At 38.6% G+C, this 22,432-nt stretch overlaps 3 protein-coding genes and 1 non-coding gene across 5 annotated transcripts; 1 reads left to right on the top strand and 3 right to left on the bottom strand.

The window, feature by feature from the left end:
• The first annotated feature begins 6,715 nt into the window (after window positions 1–6,715).
• On the top strand, window positions 6,716–8,575 carry LOC135593839 (fatty acid elongase 3-like). The gene is made up of 2 exons (XM_065084147.1): window positions 6,716–7,793; window positions 8,233–8,575. Exon 1 carries the CDS (start codon window positions 6,782–6,784, stop codon window positions 7,736–7,738), a length of 957 nt encoding a protein of 318 aa, XP_064940219.1. The 5' UTR covers window positions 6,716–6,781; the 3' UTR covers window positions 7,739–7,793; window positions 8,233–8,575.
• A 1,206-nt stretch (window positions 8,576–9,781) lies between these two features.
• LOC103999102 (uncharacterized) lies at window positions 9,782–10,213 on the bottom strand. The gene has a single exon (XM_009420758.3). The coding sequence runs from the start codon at window positions 10,211–10,213 to the stop codon at window positions 9,782–9,784; it is 432 nt and encodes a 143-aa protein (XP_009419033.2).
• Window positions 10,214–12,973: 2,760 nt separating this feature from the next.
• Window positions 12,974–15,525, bottom strand: LOC135594398 (glycine-rich cell wall structural protein-like). 2 transcript variants are annotated; one of them, XM_065084779.1, is made up of 2 exons: window positions 15,450–15,525; window positions 12,974–13,433 (listed from the first exon to the last, which is right to left on the bottom strand). In XM_065084779.1, exons 1-2 carry the CDS (start codon window positions 15,523–15,525, stop codon window positions 13,219–13,221), a joined length of 291 nt encoding a protein of 96 aa, XP_064940851.1. In that variant the 3' UTR covers window positions 12,974–13,218. The 2 variants fall into 2 exon arrangements, with proteins under 2 accessions (XP_064940851.1, XP_064940850.1); XM_065084778.1 differs by lacking the exon at window positions 15,450–15,525 and having other exon boundaries at window positions 12,974–13,733.
• Window positions 15,526–18,498: 2,973 nt separating this feature from the next.
• Window positions 18,499–19,057, bottom strand: LOC103999100 (uncharacterized). The gene is made up of 2 exons (XR_010480085.1): window positions 18,815–19,057; window positions 18,499–18,734 (listed from the first exon to the last, which is right to left on the bottom strand). It is a non-coding gene; the product is annotated as an uncharacterized LOC103999100 (transcript).
• Window positions 19,058–22,432: the final 3,375 nt, after the last annotated feature.

Below are 22,432 nucleotides of genomic sequence, written 5' to 3'. Positions count from 1 at the left end.
TCTAATTCTCATTTATAATTATGATTAAGTGTATTAAATTATTCATTTTGTCTCAAAGAAAATATAAAAGAGAAAAAGTTGAATGAGGTGCGAGAAGAGGAAAATAGAAGAATAGAAATGATGTGAATGGAATGTTTATTTGGATTATTGAATATGTTACTTATAATTATGGATTATGTTTTCAATTAAGAGGTGATATTCCTTTTTAACTAATAGATTTTAATCGTAGAGAGTTAAATATAACTTATTAGAAAATTTGAGGTGTGAATTAGAGATATGGATAAGAGAAGATGGAATCAGAACATTACAAATATAAAAGCCATAAAATAAAATTTTCTTTAATGGGTTATGGAATTATGTAGTCCCCAATTAATGATTGATGCATTATATTGAGAGTGGTCGAAATAGCATATTCTTGTTCGTCGAAGAAAATAAAAAGCTATAATCTTATTTTATTTCTCCAAAGGTCTTAGGGAAAAGAAATTTTTTTGTTAAGTTGATTATTTTTTTGATTATGAGGAAAGGCAAAAAAATATAATGAAAGAAATATGTTTTTGTTATGATTATGAATATGATATATTGTTATTAAGTGAAAAATTTTAATGATAAAAATATAAAATCAAATAATAATAGATCTAAAGATTATTGTGCTTACTTTTCAATATTATTTAGAAATCATTTTCTCACGTCGTCATCATCATCAGATTCAAAATTTATAGTAATATCGATCGGTACTCATTTTTCCTTCTTTTCCTATCATACAGGATATAAGTAATTAAAAAAATTTCTCCCATCAAACTTATTTCGTAAGTAATCCTATCATAATGTTTTGCCCGATAACCATAATCAGAATCCAATCATATCCATAATATATCTTATCTAATTAAATAGGATCAAATAATCTAATAATCTAAATAGCATATTCCGAAGAAAATGGAAACGAAGAAAAAATAAGAAAGCTAAGATATTATTTTATATCTCTAAAGGTCTTAGAGGAAAGAAATTTTTTTGTTATATTGATAATTTTTTTTCACTATGAGGAAAGGTAAAAAATAAATAAAATAAATAAAATTTTGTTATGATTATGAATATGAAGTGTTTAATATATATATATATATATATATATATATATATATGCTTTTTATTGGTAACTTAGGCTATCTATTTATTTGAAAATTCTCTAATTTTTTATTTTTTTTATTAAAGCTCTTTTTATTTATTCTTATAATATTTTTAAAAAATGATTAAATTACCCCTACATCGGCTCGTTGCCCATCGTATTCGCCTTTGCATGCTCCCTCTTGCCATCATCGTCACCTTCGTCACTACGAGGCCCCTCCTATCATCTTTGTTGGCTTTGTTATCGTGAGGCTCTCATCCTATCGTATTGCCTTTATTTAATGCCCTGTCTTCCTTAACATCTCATTGCTCTACTCATTATACTTTTCCTTGACATCGTCACCTCGATCGTCAATCCTACCTTAGCGATCGCTAAGTTTGCTCAACTCATCAGCCTCTCCAAGCCTCATGTCACCTTTGCCACCTCTAAAATTCTTCGGGCTTTGCTTTTAATCACACTTGCTTCACCATCTGTCATCTTGTTTACTCCCTCTTCGGGTATATTGCATAGAAAAAGGAACGAATGCATACTAGTGTAGAGCCCACTTGCCTCGTAAACTTATGGATGTAAAACACAATGTGTAACGAGCAAAGTGAGTCGAGAGGAAGGTGATGATGATAGGGTCTCACAACGGGCAACAACAACCATAATGATAAAGAGCAAGAGGTCAAAGAAAAAGAGGAGAAGAGACAAGAGAGGTGAGATCGCAAAGGCAATAGGCGGCAAGCGAATCCCTTCCCAAAGAGGTGAAGAAAGGTTAGCACAAAATAATTTGGTCTTTTAGAAAAAAAAAAAATTTCATAGGAATAAATGAAAAAAGAGATACTAACTCGTGAAAAAAAAAAAAAGCGGCTTTTAAAAAAAAAATCCTATATTTATTGACTTCTTGTATATTACATATACATTATGATCCTCCATTTAAGACATGCAATTGCAAACAAAAAGTATTAGACCTAAATATAAAGATCATATTAATAATGTTCAATAATTTTTTAAAACATAAAATAGAAATTATAAACCTACAACACATGATGAAATATCATAATTTTGAACTTAATGGCATAATTATGATGATATTTGAATTAAAAGTCATGCATGAATAACATAAATTTAATACTATAAATCATGGATGAGACTCTACTTATACAGCATTCATGAACAAAGATTAATTGGGATTTAGGTTAAATAGGTCTTAGAACTTTAATCGAAGTATTATGAACAATAAACCAAACCATTGCATTGTTATTATCATGTACGCCAAATACATCGGAAAATTAAACCAGTTAATTGAATCAAGAATCAATTGTGACTCGGTACCATCCAATTTTTCGAATTATTATTATTATTATTATAAGTTATGGATTATTTAGAAAGAGAAATTTTGGTAGTCCATATTAATGTATTCACTGTATTCTATTAGCTGACGTGGAAATGTGCAAATGCATAATGACACCATTGAGTGTGAAATATAAATTGGAGTAAATGTTCTTAACCTAACACTTGAGAGAATCAAAGAAATGGAACATTTTGTTGTACTTAAAATAAAAAGATGATTGTTTGCATTTGTTGATACTATTTCACACACCACGCTTATAAATATATAATTAAATTTCGAGATCATCAATTATATTCCTAAGAATTTTTTTTTGAAGTATAAGTAACAAAAATAAAATTCAAACTCAAAACCTTACGATATACTATCAAAGTCCTTACCACATCTAAGGTATGAATTTTAATTATTTTTAGACGATCAACATATAATATATATAATCATGATGAGGATATTCATCAAGAAGGATAAAAAATAAAAAGAAGATGGAAATATTAATTTCATTCATTTAGTTTGGATGTAGGATAAAAATAAATGAAGATGTAAATATTATGGTTAGAGGAAGGATATCAATTGGTACAAATGAATCTAAATAGAATCCTAGGGAGATGTAAAAGAATTTTTTTCAAAAAATAATATTCTTGATTTGATTAGAGATATGTTTTATTGCAGAACATAGTGAGTATCTTACCCTATATAATTGAGATATTAACTCTTTTTAAGATTGCAGTCTAAGCTAAGCATTATTTTTACTGCAAAGCTCTCTAACCAATATTGTCTTTCTATGAGGGGAGCTTTTCTTCTCATTTCTTTTTATTGTGCAAATGCAAATACTACTTCTGGAGTCTCTAAAACTATTCTCATCCAACTTTTCATGTATGTTGCAAGTGTGATGAGTCCCTCTCAACACCCTGTAAAGGTGAGCAAAAAAGTTCGGTAGCAGATGAGGGATACCTTGTTCTGTGACCATCACTTCTTTCCCCCATGATAGACAGAAAAGTTCATGGGATGATCTTTCAAGGCCTGAAAGGAATGGATGTGTGACTCAGAGTGGCAGATGTCTCAAACATCATGCATGTTCTTGAGTGTGCAAAATGGAAGAAGAAATCGGAATCAAAATTCCATTGTAATACAGAAGGTGAAGTTTGTTTATCCATTGATGAAATATAAGAAAAGAGAGTAGTTTAAAGACCCATAGAAGGATAAATTTTGCTTCAATAGATACAGATTAGCTTTGATCTAATTGAACAAAAGTGTTTTGTGGTCAGAAAAAATTATGAATCATTTGGTTTAGAGAGCTTTTAACTTCTGATGAGAAAAGGACAACTTTAAATTAAGATTACATGCAGCATGTATACTGCACAGCACTTGGTTATAGGACCTGCATATATTTCATTTGCAAATCACATGATATTACAAAGAAATAATGAAACAAAAGAGATGAAGATAGTTTTGGTAGAATGGAATTTGTGAGACTATGAACTCATTGTCTGGACTTCATAAGTCAATAATACATTTGTTGGATGTTTTACAAACAATGTGAAGAATCTTACAACTTTTTGTCTTCTTTGTCCACAAATTGACATCACACCTAAAAGGATGACTTATGGCATGGCATGACATTCTAGATATTTAGATGTGCTTGGCCAGAAGACAAACCTATCAAATAGGTGGCATCCAGAATAGTTGATAATTACCGTTGGACTGAATCATTGCAAAGGGTCAAATCACCAAAAAATTGTAGGCCATATAATAAGGATAAACATTCTTGCTTTGGTACATCCTGGCTTTTGAGATGAAGTTGTTGTGTATATTTGTATTGCATTCTTATAGATAAGGTACAGCATAAAATTTGACTTCAAATTATCCTTGACAAAAATATCAATAATTTATTAATAAATGAGAAATAGTTTTCTTTTGGAATTAATAAGCAAATTACATGTCAATATTTAGATGATAAAGAGCATGCTTAGAAAACATTTGGTCGTCATGTGTTTGATCCTAATTAGGCATTGGGTTATAGTTTTTATTACCTATGTTAAGAATATATTTTTTCTCTATTTACAAAGTTATTAGAGTGCTAGATAATATAACTTTATTTCATAAATAGGAAGATTACTTTCATGACTCCAACCCTAATCAATTTTAATCTCAAAGTAGGAATATTGTTTCCATGTCTTGAACTATAGTAATCCAGCTCACAATCAAATAATGGTACTATGATGTCAAACCTCATCCTCTTAGTGTATAAAATAATTGACAACTAAATCAACTAATTCAATTTAATAAACTCTACCTTGAAAGAGACTCCAATTGTAATAAGGATTGAGACATTTGACAATAGTAGTTTTTTTTCTTTATTAAGAGTCTACACTTAAGAAAACATTCTATCCAAATCAAATTCTGTCAACTATCAGCCAAAACTTTTGGTTGGTATGCCTGATCATCACAGCAGAAATTTCTGATAAAGATGTTGATGTTGCCAATTCATGATTCCTCAACTAATTGTTCTCACCATCAAGAATTGGTGTCTTCAAAAGTTGCTTCCAAGAGTAGTTCTTAAGCTTCAATGAATTATTGTGTTTCAATGTGAGGGATTCTTAACTTTTATTGCTAAGCAACAAAGCTGCTGTTATGGCTCTTTCAGGTTGAAATAAGGAGAATGGAACAAGAACAAATCAATTAGGGGACTTCTTTTGTTACTTGTCATCAACTCAATGGCTACTGAAAGAAAGCTTGAAAGTTCAGATATCTTCTAAAAGTTAAAAGTCAATGATTCAAATCAAAGTTTGTCAACATTTGCCATTAATTACACATCATAAGAATCTTACATGGATTAAGTTCATTACAACCTTTGCAAAATAAATTGCTAGAACTTATCCAAATTAGTTGAGTGAGTTGACATGAGTGCAGCTTAAGCTACAATGTGATTGTTAATTATGTCATCTGTTGTTTCTTTCATCAGCTTGTAATATAGAAGTCACATAAGACTATTAGGAACTAAATCAACACCAAAACAGAAGCACATTGCCATTCACTTTGGATTTGATGTGCAAGTAATATTTCATTAGATAATGGTCAACTAATGACAAACAATTATTTAATTCCTAGCTTCACTTCCCCACAAATAACATTATATGACCTCACACAATAAAGTGAATAATAGAATAACATGAAAATAATTCTTTTGTGCATTCTTCTAAATGTTCCATCAGTATGTTATTGAGCTCATATATGCAGTTTTTGTAGATACTATTTATTTGCATTGAATCACACATCCAAGAATTTTTCTAGACTAACATATACAACATAGCACATCACTTGATTGGAATGTGGAAAAGAAAAAGAAAATATCTTTTATTTCCTTATTTTTTTCTTAATTCCTTTATTCCCCAATTATTACTTTCTAAGTTATTAATTATCACTATAAATACTTTTTATATTTCTTTTCCTTTATTAACCTTAACCACAAATTTATTCTTACAATAATCCCCATCATAAACATTCCACAAAAAAAAAATTGTGTTTCATATTTTTATTTTTTTGAAAATATTATGCATGCTTAGGTCAGAGAAGCACATCAGAAAAGCCTCCATCTTGTTGTCATGACACATGATTGGCCTGCATTCATACTCATCAAGTCCCCCTAATCTTAAAGCACAAACACCTGCTGAGGACCGACCGATACCCACTCCACCACTTTTGATTTCCATCGTGTTCTTCCTCTGTCCCCCATTTATTATATTATCCTCTTGTCGACGATATCCTTTTTTTAGCCTATGGATTATATTATATGATTCACATATGTATTAATTATATTTACAAAACGGTAAAAAAAGTCGTGTCCAATCCGGTTCGATGGAGCCGACTCGGGTCGGTGTAGACCTAAAAAAGAACGGGGTGGAATTAGAAGAGGACGGTTCGGTAATAACCCGTGCCTTTCAAGAAGGTTATTCTCACCACCTTTGTCTACGGTCAGCTGTGGGCCGTAAGGGTGGGGCCCGGGTTTGTAGACCGGTTGACCAATGGACACGCCCCTTCACAAAGAGCTTGGCCGTTAAGAATACGCCGCCACGTTGGTTCGGTTCGTCCCCATGGGAACTGGCTCGTGATTGGATCGATAACATCGTGTCATGCCATGTCATACGTACGTTGACGAGTCACGTGTCATCGAAGCTCGATGACCTTGACGCGTCCCCGTGGAATATGGTATCCCATCGCTACCCCTGGTTGCTATATATCAATCGATGTTGTTTTACCCAACGCCAAATTAAGGCAGAAGCAACCAACGGAGAGAGAGAGGCCGGTTGCGATATCCAATTCCATCGTTCATGATGATGGGGAACGTCGGTGATGGCTGGAATCGGGGGATAACGTATTGGCTGGCGGAACAGCCGGCCATCGTGGGGTTCCGGTGGAGCCACGTTTACTCCTGGGGCGCCACCTGGTCCTTCCTCGTCTCCTCCCTCGCCGCATACGCCGCCCTAGCCCTCGCCCTCGACCTCTTCCTCCGCCTCTTCCGCCGGAGTCGGCCAATCCCCTTGGGGCCCCTTCCCGCCCTCCACTCCCTCGCCATGGCCCTGGCCTCCGCCGCCATCTTCCTCGGCCTCCTCATCTCCGCCGCCGCCGAGATCCGCGACGCCCGCTGGTGGTGGCGCGGCCGCTTCCGCACCACCGCGTTCGAATGGCTCCTCTGCTTCCCCCTCGGCACCCGCCCCTCCGGTCGCGTCTTCTTCTGGTCCTACGCCTTCTACCTCTCCCGCTTCCTCCACCTCCTCCGCACCTTCCTCTTGATCCTCCGCCGCCGCCGCGGCGCCCTGCCCAGCGTCTTCCGCCACTCCGCCCTCGTCTGCATGTCCTTCCTCTGGCTCGAGTTCTCCCAGTCCTTCCAGGTCGTCGCCATCCTCTCCGCCACCCTCGTCCACGCCGTCGTCTTCAGCTACCGCTTTTGGGTCGGTGTCGGCCTCCCCGCGGCCGCCCGGAGCGGGGCGGTCCTCGTGCTCGCCTGCCAGGTGGCGCTGACTGGCTGCAACGCGGTGTGCCACCTGGGGTTCCTCCTGCTCCACTTCGCCAAGGGCGGGTGCAACGGCATCGGCGCCTGGGTCGTCAACTCGGTTCTCAACGCCGCGCTGCTGCTCCTCTTCGTCGACTGCTACGTCAAGACGGTGGTCAGGAGAAAGAAAGGCGAAAGCTTGGAGGATGACAACGGCAGCAGCCACCATTTCGGTGGCCATCATCATCACTATCAGAACAAAGCTGAATTCTTCGAGGCGAAGAAGGAGCAATGAATCATTTAGCGATCTAATGAAGAAAAAAGAAGGGGGAGGACTTGATTCAGCCTCAGTAAGTTCTCTCCTCTGTATAGATTAAAATCTTCTTTTGTAACCAAAGAATTAGAGTTCAGATATATGATCATAATAATTGTAGGGGAAGAAACAAAATTATTCCCTTTTAGTGTAGATTCAACAACTACATCAAAATGAGTTCCATGAAGGAGAGCACTTGATTCTGCTCCACTTGGTTCTATCTGTATACAGATCAAATAAAAAATTCTTCTTGAATCTTTTTTGTGCTTTTTCAACCTAAGGATTATAATTTTAAAGAATTTTGAGGGGAAAAAACACAAATTGATCAATTCAATTGTGGATTCCTGTGGCCATACTGATGCAAAGTGCCCCAAAATCACTGTTGTTTTTTTCTCTCTATATTTCTTGCTTTCTACCTAATTGGAATCAATCCTCTGATTTCATCACTGTGTGTGGATGACATCTTTATTTTGCAGTAAACAAAAGAATTTGCCCCTGCAAATACTACAACTGTAGAAGCATCTCACTCTTCGAGTTTTTTTGGTCAGCAAAGCTATTAGTGTCTTCCCAGATGGATCCAAACTTGGGGCTCTTTTTGCTGTACTTGTAAGCAACTTGTTCTGCAACCTTGAGTACCATAGTCGGTGCCATGCCTCTTCTTCCACTCCTCTGCTTCGTCTGGAAGAAAAGATGAGACTCCAGAATGTAAACAATTTTGCAGAGAGAGAGAGATAGAGAGAGAGAGAGAGCAACAAAAATCTTCCGTTGCATGTAATAACTCTCATATTCTTTTTGCTTTAATGCACCCACATACCCACACATCTATCTATCTACAAGAACAACCTTTTCGGTTCAGTTCCAACAGTTTACTTGCAGCATTTAATGGTGGGAGGCCATTGGGACCAACTCGAGCACAAGATAGGTAACAACAGAGAGGCAAATAATACTTTAAGCTTCTCCATCACATATTTTTCTTGGCAACTCTGTGACAGGCAAATAAAACAAAATCTGAAGCATAAATGACTGTTTTTGCCTCTTGTTTTCTCTGTGTTTCTTCCTCTTCTCTTCTGTATCACATCTTGTCTTTTCTTTTGATTAATTGATGGACCAGCTACCTCATCCTTCCCTAAGAAAACCTGACATATGTGTATACTAAATGGTGTCCGTATACAGTGAAATCTACTAGAAATTTGATCTTCTCCATTCTGGAGGACAAGAAAGGAGTCTTCAGGACAGAAGAAAGTTGACCTTCTAGACCAACACCAACTCAGTTGTGGAATAAACCATGTAATGGAAGCAAAGGTTGAAGGAGTCAAAGACGCCAATATTGACCATTGTGCACCCAGTCACAGATTCTTAAGCGTAAAGGCCTTCCCATTGTGTGAAGTTTGGGGGATGCATGTGTCTTTTCCGGTGAGAAAAGAGATTCTTTGAATTCTTTCATGTTCAGAACCCTCTTTACCCTTAGATTTCGATTCCATCAATGGCTATTGAGTTGAATGGTGATTCACTTGTTCATGCCTACTCATTATAATGAGATGGAAGCAGTCGACTTGCAGCGGAGTAAGGAAAGAAGAAGACTCCCCATCTTCCAAAGAAGTTCCTTCTCACTCAGCTCAACGTCGTCGAACAACACTAAATCTTCCTGGAGATTGTTTCACCTGAATTTGGTTGTGTTTTGTGCTCTGACGAACAGAGCGATGGTTGTTTCAGACTGCTTGGTTGATATGTAAATTAAAATCATGTCTCATCTGCAAGCTTAAGATCTTAGATATAATGAATGATATGATCTTAGAATATAAATTAAAATCACGTTATGAAGGTGATTGCTTCGAGACATTAGTCATTGCATCCCTGTTTGGGCGAAAGCATCAAACAAAACCACCACATCTTCGTCTACATTCTAGCCGAACTTTAGCCAAAGCATTCGAGACAAGGCACAGATCAAAGCACAACCTAATCCCTTCTCCTAATCAACCATTCTTACAGATCCAATATATACACAGGCAACCTCGTCCTTGGCCATCACACAAACGACCTCGCCCTCCTCTTTCCTCCCGCTACACAGCTCCTGCTCCTCCTAGCGAACACCAAGCTCGACCCGACCTCGACGTCGTCATCGAAGCTGAGACACGGCTTGTCCTCGTCGATCCTTCCGATGGCCATGCTTTGGCTCTTGCGCACCGCCGGCGCCGGCGCCGCCCGACGAGGCAACGTGCGGGCCCGGGCCAGTGACGCAGCCCGTATCAGCTCCCTGAGGTCGTCGTCGTCTCCCGCGCTAGCCCTCGCCGGCGTGAAGCTGTAGTTTGTCGATGCCATCGCCGGGTACGCCATCGCCGCACCATGCTGCATGTGGTCAGCGAAGGCGTTGAGGCCGCGCACGTACATGTCGCGCGCCCGGCACAGCATTCGGAGCGGCGCCTTCATGCAGCGCCCGAGCCGGCTCGACGTGCCCATTACTGAAAGCTCTTGTTACACAACTGTAGAAGACGAGAGAGTGGAAGAAGCAAGAGAGAGCATAGAAAGAGTCGGGGCATGAAGTGGCTGGATTAATATAGAAAAGAGGAGGCTCTTTGTGTGGGATCAAGACAGGTTTTGAGGATTCCTTTTGGATGTGAAGGGATGAGGATAAGCACGAACGAGTTGGCGGGATTCGAAAGAGCAGTACCCCAAACCACGGCTTCCGAAAAGCCACACCGACTCCTCGCCGCCCCCAGTTTTGCAAGCTACAGCTCCACTTTAGTACAATATAGATAACATTGTGGGTGAGGAAGAGAAGCTTTCAGAACCCAAAAATCAACGATTCTCTCGTGATTTACCTCCAAATCAAAATTCTATACCTTTTATATACCCTTTCACGTAAATTCGATTTTTTTTTATATCTAAAGTATTTTCCTTTATATATATCTCTCTCATCAACAATTAATATCTCTCTCATCAGAGGCTTTATCTCTGTCACATTTTTGTGGAGCTAAGATGAGATTACCACACAGAAAAGAAGAGACTTCTGTGACGCTACGCTCAATTACAGGCGTCGCTCCCACACTGCGAGCCATTAACTATTGTTGACTACTAGGAAGAGACCATATGATATGCTGACGGTGATTCTTTCACTTGAAGAGGTCGAAATGCCATGGCCGGATGTGTTGCAATGAGGAGATGGCGATACGTAGCTTGACAGAAGCCATGTACGTATTATTATGAGTTCATCTCGTGTTATTCTGGAAGATCGAAAAGTCGAGTCTTTGTTTGCGTGGTCATCATAAAAAAAGGTGGGAAGAAATAATTGACGGTCAGTGATGTGGCACTTTGACGATGCATGACGTGGGGACTCGGCAGTCTTGCTATGACCATCGCCGCCGCCGCCGCCGCGGCGCTTACGTGATCGTGTCAGCGCCGATGCACCTCGTGACGGTGATCTCTCAGCTTTCTCCGTCCACACCACCTGATCCATCTCTTTCCAACATTGGCCGCGCAGCGACCTTCTCTTCTGGAATCACTACCCACCTCCTCCCCGGAGAAGACGCGGGCAAAGCCGTGGGAGAAGCCCATCCCACCGCCGCCACTGGCGCAGGCGAAGGTTTACAGGGTCCGGTGCTGCACAGATGCTTCGGCAGTACTGCCGCAAAGCTCAGCCCAGAATCCAATGGTCGTCATATGGGCTGAACAGCCCATTGACCGAAACCATGGCTTAACACAACAAGAAGATGACCTTTACGGTTTCAACATTGTGGTCAGCGCCAATTTTGCATGATCGATAGTCGATGCTTTATGTGGAGTATTTACCAGTAAATATAGATAAATAAATATATCTTTTATCAGTGTTCATAAATGATAAAATAAATGAATAAATATGACTTGGATGGAGAATAAAATGAGAAAAAAATTATTTAAGATAAGATGACTCTGTTATAAAGAGATATATATAATTATGCCAAGACAAGAAAAGGAAGGTCAAGAATTTTACAAAAAATATATATAAATAAAAAATTAATTTCTCTTTTGATTCGACCCTAATAGATAAAATTTTTGAATCGTCCTTAGAATTTTGGACATTGGTGCTAATTCAACCAAACTCCCAATTGTTTTATACGGACACCATCAAATTAGCTAGATATAGTGTATCCCTCTACGACCGAGAAGTTTGTGTTTTAGGGATGCATGATAGTCATTGAAATTGTGAATTATTGATATGTGACGATTGAGCGAAATACCAAGTTCGATCAATTGTCATGTATTATTATCCTACATTACTGAGATAAAGAGAATGGTGTTAGGATGAGTGGACATCGATGACACTAATATTACATATTATAGTCGATACGGTTTGGTTTGATTTCGAAAGCGTAAGCACAAAGGCGCATGGGAGATCACATGAGGAGATTGGAGTGAGAAGTAGTTTGGTTGACATGATCTCAATGTGTTGCTTATTCACCGTAGATAGATTTGGTATCGTTTTAAGGTACACTTTAATCTCGTCGAAGTCTTTGCATAAGCGGTTAACGTCGGGGGATGTTCTCGACTCGGCCTCTTCGATGGTAAAATCAATTGGGAGGTAGAAATAGTAGATGTGCTTGTCCTTTTAAGTTTTGGGATTGACTTTTATACTTGAGTGGTTGATGGAGTATGGTCGGTAGTTTGTCAAAAAGCTCCTCATATCGTCCAAGGGTTCATTTATGTCGACGACTTGTGAACACGTTTATCCAAGGGTAACATTAGGGAAGGATGATTGTGAGAGCGTCGTTTATCAGTGTCTATATGGAATAAGTAGGGGATGATTTCCAATTTCAGAGATTAATGTCACTTGAAATGGTCTCCTGTATTGCAAAAAGGAGACAAGACAATGTCGCTTAGGATTAATGCCCCATACAGTTCGCTTCCCAAAATTATGGAGGGTGACAGGTCGCTTGCGATAGGTGACACAAATGAAAGAGGAAATTAAGGGATGAGTTTTGTCGTCGAGGATTAATACACACTGCGATTGACTTGTGTGACCCTCCTAGAAATCGAGGTGGACAGGAGCCAAAGGATCGTACTCCAATCGATGATTACGCGGGAGAGCATATATATATATATATATATATATATATATATATATATATATATATATATATATATATATATATATATATATATATATATATATATATATGTATATGTGAAAGCATGAGAAAAGATGGACGAGAAGTATTTGAACTCTCCATCAAAAGATATGGGTAAACACAATAAAACACTTGCAGTACTGATAGTCTTACACGTATATTTATATCAAACTATGTAGAGCCCTCCTTATTCGTCTACATATCTTGTTTATATATCATATCATTCATGATTTATATCTTTTATATTTGGAACACCAAGCCATACTGCTTCATCACACACCACTCGTACATGAGATCAGCATACGTATACATAATATTGATGTTATGACGTATAGAGGGCGGAATGTGAGGAGAAAAGCCTCAGCAGTAGGCGACGCAGTGCTTCTTGCAGTCCATGGTGCAGCCTCCGCCACCACCGCCGCCGCCACCACCCTTGCCGTAGTGGCTGTAGGACGTGAAGCAACTGGCGGGGCACGTCAACTTCTTCTTGTAGCACGGCCCCTTGTCGGAGCACACCACCGAGGGCAGGACCACGCCGTCGTGGCCATACCCGCCTCCGGGCCCGCCGTATCCCGCGCCCCACCCGCCGCCGAACCCTCCTGGCATGTTGAACCCCCCGCCGGGTCCGAAGAACCCGCCGGGGTCGGCCCCGTACCCCGGGATGTAGGTGGCGGGGCCCGCGCTGTCCTTGGAGGATTCGGCCTTCTTCTTGTCAAGGTCGCGGCTAGCCACAGCGGCGGCCAGCAGTAGGGAGAAGAAAATGAGAGCGGTTGTCTTCATGGCTCGCCTTGTTTCTTTCTCTCCGTTGCTCCCCTTCTCCTTATCGTTGATACTCCTGTGTTTTGGATGAGCTATGGCTGGAAAGGGTTGGTTTTATTAACCCAAGTAGTGGAAAGAGAGAGAAAGGGAGAGAGAGTGAGAGAGAGAGAGAGGCCGGCATGCCGTAATAAAGGAGCGGTGACTTCTGTGACCGCAAATATGCACTGTTCTTCTTTTCTCTCTCAAGAAATGATATTGATGCAATCATATTCACATGTTTAAGCTGTTCCCCTTACTGTTTGACGTACGAAAAAGAATACTTATCCCCTTACTGTTTGTTCTCTTGTGATCCATTTACGATATGAAAGATTGATCGAAGCTTAGTTAGATGTTTATAGAAACCACAAGTTACATATTTTTGGGCAAATTATGATAATATTAGGGTAAATAATAAAGAGTAATATTGGAGCAGACTCCCGTCGGCACGTAACATTGGACCCAAGTCTCAACACTTCGCTGCCAACACATAGTGGCACCATCTATACATACGTATATATTATAGCCGACATGTCGTCTCTCTCAAGGAGGATGAAGAAAGCTAAAGCTAATCTCAAATGTTTAACTCAGCCATGGGTTATCTTGTGTGGACATATGTCCCAGAATTCAAAGTAAATCTACTTCAGTTGCACTAAGCCTACCATCGTCATTGCTTCTATCATGCATAAGGTTAATCCATGGCGTCGAAACAACATTGATCAGATCCGTGATCATTGGCTTTCCAACATAAAGGCCGGAAAGAAAGGATGAAGTCTTTTAGCTTTTGAGCCTTAGCAGTTCACATTAATTTACATAAGACCTACACCTTTCTGGACTCCATTATTCCTCAGTTGTTCCTATCCACAAGAGGTAAGACGACGCCGACACCGGGACACGGAATAAAGTGAAGGGCCATGAGAGTCCATGGCTTCCCACCTGCACTTCTTCTTGCCCACAAGGTGTTGCAGGAAGTCTTTCGGCTGTAGACCAGAATGATAAGAGTGGTAGGCGCCCCACCCATCAGAGCATCACACCTCCTCAACTTTGAAGGTTTGGGAGGTGGATCATGTGAATTAGATGACTCTTCCTGCAACATTCTATAGTTATTAATATTAGTCAGATCAGAAAATTGTTATTATCATTATTTAGTTTAGAAATACAATAATGATAAGTTATAATATGACAATTATTTGATGGATCTTTTACTATCGAATCTAAATTTTTATTTATAATTTCTACTAAAATCCTTTTAATTTCTTCACTTTTCTTCATCTACTATTAATATTAATTATCTCCCATATTGTCTAACCATAATACCTATATTTATATCATCCAAAATGATTCTTCATCATTTTTTTCTTTTACAATATATATATATATATATTAATTATTCACGAATGAAAATATTTTTTTAATCTTTTCGAGTAACTCAATGTATCCACCTTAGCATCTTCTTCTCGATGACATGAAAAGGTAGCAACTAAAATAAGATATTCTAATTTTTAGACAAATTATTATAGAAAATAAGAGAATAACTAGAAATATCAGACTGTTGAGGATCATTAACACCTTCAATCATCACAACCAAGACCTTATACCAATTAAAGTGTCATCAGGTTCATGTATAAGCCAACAAAAGCTTCGCTTCATGATAACTGTTGCAGAAGTTCCATAACTATTTAATGACAAAAGCATTACCTGTGGCTGATTTCAGATTTGATGGATAATGGTGTTAAACTTCTGCAAATGAAAGCAGTGAATCTAATGAGTTCAGAACTCCTTTATGCTTCCTATCTATTTCATCCTAAGAGCTTGAATAACACTTACTAACTGTAACATCAATATTTGTATGATAATAATTGATCTAAACATCACAGATCAATTAATCAAGCTTAGCAAACAACTAAAGACAACCAATAACAACTGAGAGAGTATGTTTGAATTAAATTATGGCTTTTTGTAGTTGATTCAACAGTTAAATAATCCTTGTGGCCCATGGGAGAACTTAGATTCAACAGATTCATAAGAAGGGACATGACTTTAGAAAAGCTAATCCTGGGCATTTGAATGATGGTGGAACCCTTCAAGCATGATTATAGATGCCAAAGTAGGGCCGCCAAGATCATTAATCTTTGGCATCTGATTGGGATTCACATGAGCCTCCATTTGTCGATGGTGGCTCACAACATGCAAAGATGCCAAAGCAGGGCCACAAAGTGATGCACAAGATTCTTCTGAAACTAGTCTCTTGGTCCATTAAATGATTGGCTATTTAATTTGGTGAACTCAGCAACTTTAATTCTGTCACATATAAAATAAGATCCATATCCTTTGTATATGTATTACTGCAACATCATATATCTTGCTTTCCATGGTTTGCCAAACTTGGACTATCCAAATGTATCTGTTTTGGTATCTCTGCTGCATAGCAGACACTTGATATCATGTTCCTGTATCATGTTTTATTTTCTTTTTTTTTTTGGATAAAAAATGTCTGAGAGAGAGAAGATTTGGAGGCAGCAGAGGTGAGATCAGAGACATGGTTTATGAGGCTTTCTGCCTTTTCAAATTTCTTCCTCTCTTAAAAAGTGCATCATTAAGTGTGAAAGGATGCATGGTTCTGAATTGTGCTGAATTCTGCAACTATGTTTGAAATTAATAGAAAAAATGCTTCCCAAATGAGATGCATGGATATTTTTGCTGTCGAAAAATTAACATTTTCACATAAGCAGATTTACTTAGACTTTGAGATTATTTGTTGCTTTACTAGCATTAAGAGTACTTGTCAGTTCACTGAGTGAGTCCTGATCTTTATACACATCATTTTTCCTAGGTTTTCCAGGTGCTTACTGTAAAAACAATGTACAACCTATATGCCATGCCATTAAAAGTCTTTTTTCTTTCTGCTTTTAGTGTCAGCTTGGTTTACTGCTCTATTAGTTTCACATCTTGCATTATTATTAACTTTGAGATTATTTTTTAGTACCTTTCTGAAATGGATACAATAAATACCATGTCAGTTCATACTTTGGAAGGCTGAACTATAAACACATTTGGTGAATTCTGGGTATGTCATATAAGGATTTCCCAAGAGCAGATATCATGGCTGGACTGTTTGTGATCATGAGAAACTGTTCTTAGAAATAACATGATTGTGGTTTATATTTTCTTAAACAATCACTAGATTTCTTCATTTTGTTTTCTCATTATCTTTGTCAATCAGATAGTTTACACTTAGTTCTGAAAATTCACTCAAACTGAAATTAGAGGAGGAAATTCTCTGAATTAAAGAAAAAATCACAGGGGGAACAATGAGCAGAGCACTGCCATAGGAACACAATAGTTGCATGGTCATGTGGCCACAGTTGTTGTATAGGTAAAAATGGCAGAGGAACCTAACTGAAGCAAAGTCTAGTTGGTATGCATTTACTCCCTTGATTGTCCATGCACTCTTCCCTTGCTGTTCTCCCTGAACTCAACTTTCAGATGTTCCATAGCACAGCCATGGCCATATCCAACCATATATTTCTCTTAGACAATGTATATAACCATTTAACAAAATAGATATTTTCTTTTTCGAAAGAAAATGCCACACATTTAAGATTCTATTCTGATCTTTTAGTTTGTATTGAATCTTAGTCAATGACCTCACTCCCATAATGTATTGTTGCCAAGTTCACAATAGTTATATTTTCATGATCATGTCTTGAAATCAGAAAACCTCATAGCACCTAATTGGTGATCCTCCCATAGTCAAACATATACTCTTTTCACCTCTCCATTTGCTGCTAAATTCCGTTGACCTTTTAACAGTTCATCAAGAGAGATATAAGGCCAAGAATCTGATACAAGAACACTTTGGAGATGATGACCATTTCATTTGAGTCCCTTTCAAAGATCTTAAGATGACATCAAGAATGATGTCTACATTACCCTGTGGGTGTTATACTAAGTCTCCAATTGTATCATTTTAGTGTGAAATGAGAAATGATGCTATGTTTTAATATTTACTTTCACATTGATATGCATCATCTCTAATTGCATAACTTGTCAATTAGTATAACAACAATTGATGGCTCTCTTCATTTGTCCATTTGCTACCTTTCAGCTTCATCATTTATAATACATCTGTTCTTGTGAGGATTTCAATGGCTTAACATGGTTAATTTTATTTTTTATAATACTTAGATCAGACAAATGTTTACCCTGATTAATTATATATATATATATATAATCCATAACTCAACTAATAATCTTGGTTGTGATTAAATCATCCACTTTGATACTAATTTTGGCATATAAATCTCAAAAAAAAAAAAGAAGAGTTAAAAATAATATTTCTAGAAGTGAATTGTTTTAGAAATGCATGCTCTAAAAATTTTGATATCTAACAAATTGGTAAAGTAAGAGATTAATCACCGGAAACAATTGCAACATCAATATTTGCGCATAAGAGTTAAGGCAGAAGGAAGCTCAGCATGCAGGGTGGCAAACAACAGGCAGCATGCCAAATGATATTTTCTGAGTTGCAAGCTTTCAGATTGTTGTTGAAAGCTTAGTGATTTCCTCGTTGAGAGTTCAGAGAGAGAGAGAGAGAGAGAGAGAGAGGGAGAGAGAGATTTATGTTTGCAGAAGCAGGCACAGGATGGTCACTGTTCTAAGCAAGTACGAAGAACAAGGAGATACAGTGAAGAAGGTTGAGCTTAAATCGATACCGATCGATTCGATACTTGATATTGCATGCACCTGCATGATGTCAATCGATGATGTGCATATACTGTATATATCACTCAATCCATTGAAAAACCTATAACCATGTGAACAACAAAGGAACAGCAGGATGAGAAGTGATTTACATGGTCTCTCCAAACTTCCTAGAGAAGAAGAAGCCAAAGAAACCCAGACACTAGGAATCCCCACTCACGCAGCATAGTTGTAAGCTATCCTACAAGTCCCTAATGGTGCTCCTGGGTGTAGATGTAGTCAGTGTGGGCAGCAAGGGTCCTCCTCACCAAGCATTCATCCTCCCCAGCTCCTTCACATCCTTCCATTCTCCCACCACCCATCTCCTTCTCAACAGCCTGCAATAATAATAATGATGATGCTGATGATAGAAACCTGTAAGATGATGGAATGACTAGAATCAAAGAACAAGGTGTACCTGAAGACTGCTCTTCTTTGGATCCATTGGGTTTGGCCTGCCTGCATGAGCTAAGGACAACAGGAGGAGAGCAATGAACACAACAACCATGATCTTCTTGGACATGTTTTATGATGATTTAGGAAGATTGGATAGGGGAGAGAGAGAGAGAGAGAGAGAGAGAGAGAGAGAGAGGAGAAGCTTCTGATGGATTTGGTGAGGAATGGTTGAATAGTGGGGGGGGGATTTAAATAGCATGGCCAGACACTGTTGGGATTTTTATCTTTGGTTTGGTTCAACAATTTCTTTCCTGCAATTAATTTGCTTGAACATGTGGCAGAAATGTCTGCCTTTCCGATGATTTGTGGCCACTGTGTTGGATAAGGTCAGCTGTAGAGACTATCATTCATTTGATATGTTCACACTTCACATCACATTACTAAAGAATAGATTATGCTCTACCAATACAGGATTTAGGAATGATCAACATGAACAATAAATATAAAAAATATAATTTTATAACTCAGAATCGATTTATCAATTTATAAAGAAATAATCTTACCATCATCTCACATCATCAATCTCTAGAACATGCTATAAGTCTTCCAATAAGACAAACAAGAGAAGCTTTGGATTTATATCAACAGAAAACAGGGACAGCATCTTGTTCAGATCTCCTACAATCCACAAGTTATAATCCTGGATTCAGGTTGTGAAGGCTTGCATTACATGGGAGGTCGAAGACTTATTAGTGCTTTGAATTCAGTGCAGATCATTTGACTTTTCTTGCATGTTGACTTTCTGCAAGACCACAATGTGCCACCAAATAATTTTGAAGCCCAGAAAGTATATTTCTAGATAACATTAGATGCCATAATCTGAGACTTTTAAGCAAGTTTGATCTCTTAAGTCTGCCAAAACCACAGCCTAATTTCATATTGAGCTAATAAATTCAATCAAAGCAGTCAATTTGAGTCACAATTGGGAACGCTGTGCCACACAAATCAAGTGACTTGTTTCAATCACAGCCATCTATTTACCTGTGTAAGAGGACAGCAATGTCACTTCGCTATCAGGGATGATGGATCACCTGGTCTTGCTCCCGGATCACGTGATCATGGACCCATTTTGATAGGACACGTCATATATATATATATATATATATATATATATATATATATATATATATATATATATATATATATAAAATACAAATTGAAAATGAGGAACACTTACATTCAGGAGAAAAATAAATATTTATAATATACAATAATAAAATATGAAAGAAGCACTGATATGAGTAGACATAAACCGAAGTCCAAAACTATTTTGTATGCTGTAAAATAAATCATCAATAATTCTCTGTCAACTATAAAATAAATCATCAATAATTCTCTGTCATCAATAATTCTCTGTAGACATAAACCCAAGCAGTCCCATTTTGCTTGGGTTTCATGGGCCGTTCTCATAAGCCATTGTTCCGACCTCCATTATAGGAAAACGCATGTAGCTAAATTAAATGAAAAATAAGGTTGGGCAAGTTCTCCGAAAACAAAAAATAAATCTCAATTTTTTTATTTTTTTATTTTTATAAAACACTTTTTAAATTTTTTAAAGATGAGATGGTCCTTGATCTTTGTTATGTCGATCGTTGTTGTTTGTGAACAAATGTGTCGTGGCTCGTTGGTCAGCACGGCCTGGTCCACGGGTCAATGTCGAGAGTGTTCCGTTGGCTGAGCTGGACGTCGAGACGTCGATCGACCCTCGATGTCGGGTTCTTGGTCAGCGCTTCTCAGCATAGGAGCTGAACAGTCGATGACTCACCTGCGAGGTCATCGATCGACGACTTTCGAGGTTGGGGTGCCCGTGAATCGTGGGTAGCCGCTTTCCTGCAGAAAAAGACCTTCGTCAAGTGATCCCCGGCCGTGGCCCCTCCGACGAGCAAGTTAGATGAATCTTTTTTTCTTCCCCCCTATGGGTATCCACGAATGATTATTATATTATGGCATGAGGGTGGACCGTACGCGGTTCGAGGTGATGGATATGTCGGACAATATCTCAGCACGCATGGGCTCTGACCTTGCGTGCGAGGGTGTTGACGTCCTGGATTTATCGGAATGAGATGTGTGGGATGTCATAACGTGTGACATTTTGGTACGGGTTCTGACTTTGAGTATGAGATATGGTGACATGCCTGGGGTCCATAATTTGTCATATCGAGATAAACAATATCTTTTGGAAGGTGACCAAGGAGGTTTATTTACTAGCTAAGAAGGAAGTATCGTATATAGCTTGATACCCTCAATATTATGAGAAGGTCGCGCACGCCTACGATGCTGCCACCAATCAACTAAGTATCTGACCCCAAGGCTGGGACCAACTTCTTATGTCCTCACCCTCTTGATGGCTAGTGCAGGCAACAACATCCTTTAACTCTAGTATTAGCATTGTTGAATCTTTCACCTTACCTAACAAGTCCTTATGAGAGATCGCTTGCTTGCTCAAGTCACTAGAACAATAGCTATGAACTAAAAGCAAAGATGACGAAACAATAACAAGGGTTGAGACAACGAGACGATACGACACAAGTGGCAAGACGAGACTTAACAATAATCTATCATCTTCTAAAAAAAATATTCTAAAAAATAAATAAAAAAAAGGACACTCTTGAGGAAAAAAGCTAAAAGTTGCGACTCTTTGTTGAATTTGGCCAATAAGGTTTCAAATACATTTTTTTTCCCTGCAAGTACCAATGGACATTTAGATAACCAACAAATTATATTGTTTATTATTTTCTGTCATTGCGCAATCTCTTTGTACAATATCATTACATGTATTCATCAATATAACTATGCTTTCAGTAGAATATTACCGTGTCACCTATAACATCTATCATTCCGACCTGCATAAATCTTTCTACTTCCAAAGTACTGCTGAAGAAGGTGATTCATGGAGCAAGAACCACAGGATCAGCACAACAGGTTCCCCATGGATTCCAAGCCTCTCATCACTCTCTCACTTCAGGAAGCTGTGACAGCCTCACAATGGCCTTCTCCCTAACTCCACTGCTACCCGTACAGGAGAACAACCCAATCAAACCATCTCTCTTCCTCCTCCTCGAACCCCTCCTCCCTTCCGTCCGAACGTTTCTGGTGCACTCCATGTAAGCTGCGAAGAAGGGGTCGTCCTCCTCCTTCAAACCTTTCTTCGACGAGCTCCGCGACGGCGGCTGAAAGATGCACGGTGGGAGAGGAACATGTAGGCCATGCGCCGCGGACATGGGGCTGTCTGATTTGCATGGTGGCGGCGGCAGCTTGAGGTGATTCTCTTCTGCTTGTGGTGTGACCTTGGAGATACCTGGCTGGTTCTCCCATGAGAAGGGGATGCTACCTACACAGTAAGACTTATGGTGGCTCATCTCTCCCTGATGAAGCTGGAGATCAAAGGAATGATTCGTAGAGAAGCTGTCATGCACTCCTTGCCCTCCCTCAACCTGTAAACTTGCTTGTTGTGTGAGCAAGCTAAGCTTGAAGAAGAGAAGGCTAAGACCAACAATAGTAGAGGAAGAAGATAAAGACCAACTATATTGTCAGTCTACCATAGGAATTGCTTGGCTCAATTGAACTTTGCTTCCTATGG

Source organism: Musa acuminata, chromosome BXJ1-9, assembly GCF_036884655.1.
Source record: "Musa acuminata AAA Group cultivar baxijiao chromosome BXJ1-9, Cavendish_Baxijiao_AAA, whole genome shotgun sequence".
NCBI lineage: Eukaryota > Viridiplantae > Streptophyta > Magnoliopsida > Zingiberales > Musaceae > Musa > Musa acuminata.
The sequence above is the reverse complement of the archived record's forward strand: the minus strand, read 5'-3'. Positions and strand labels throughout refer to the sequence as shown.

Excerpts from the sequence above, each read along its gene's own strand:
- LOC135593839 (XM_065084147.1), top strand. The coding sequence starts at position 6,782 with ATGATGATGGGGAACGTCGGTGATGGCTGGAATCGGGGGATAACGTAT.
- LOC103999102 (XM_009420758.3), bottom strand. The coding sequence starts at position 10,213 with ATGGGCACGTCGAGCCGGCTCGGGCGCTGCATGAAGGCGCCGCTCCGA.
- LOC135594398 (XM_065084778.1), bottom strand. The coding sequence starts at position 13,638 with ATGAAGACAACCGCTCTCATTTTCTTCTCCCTACTGCTGGCCGCCGCT.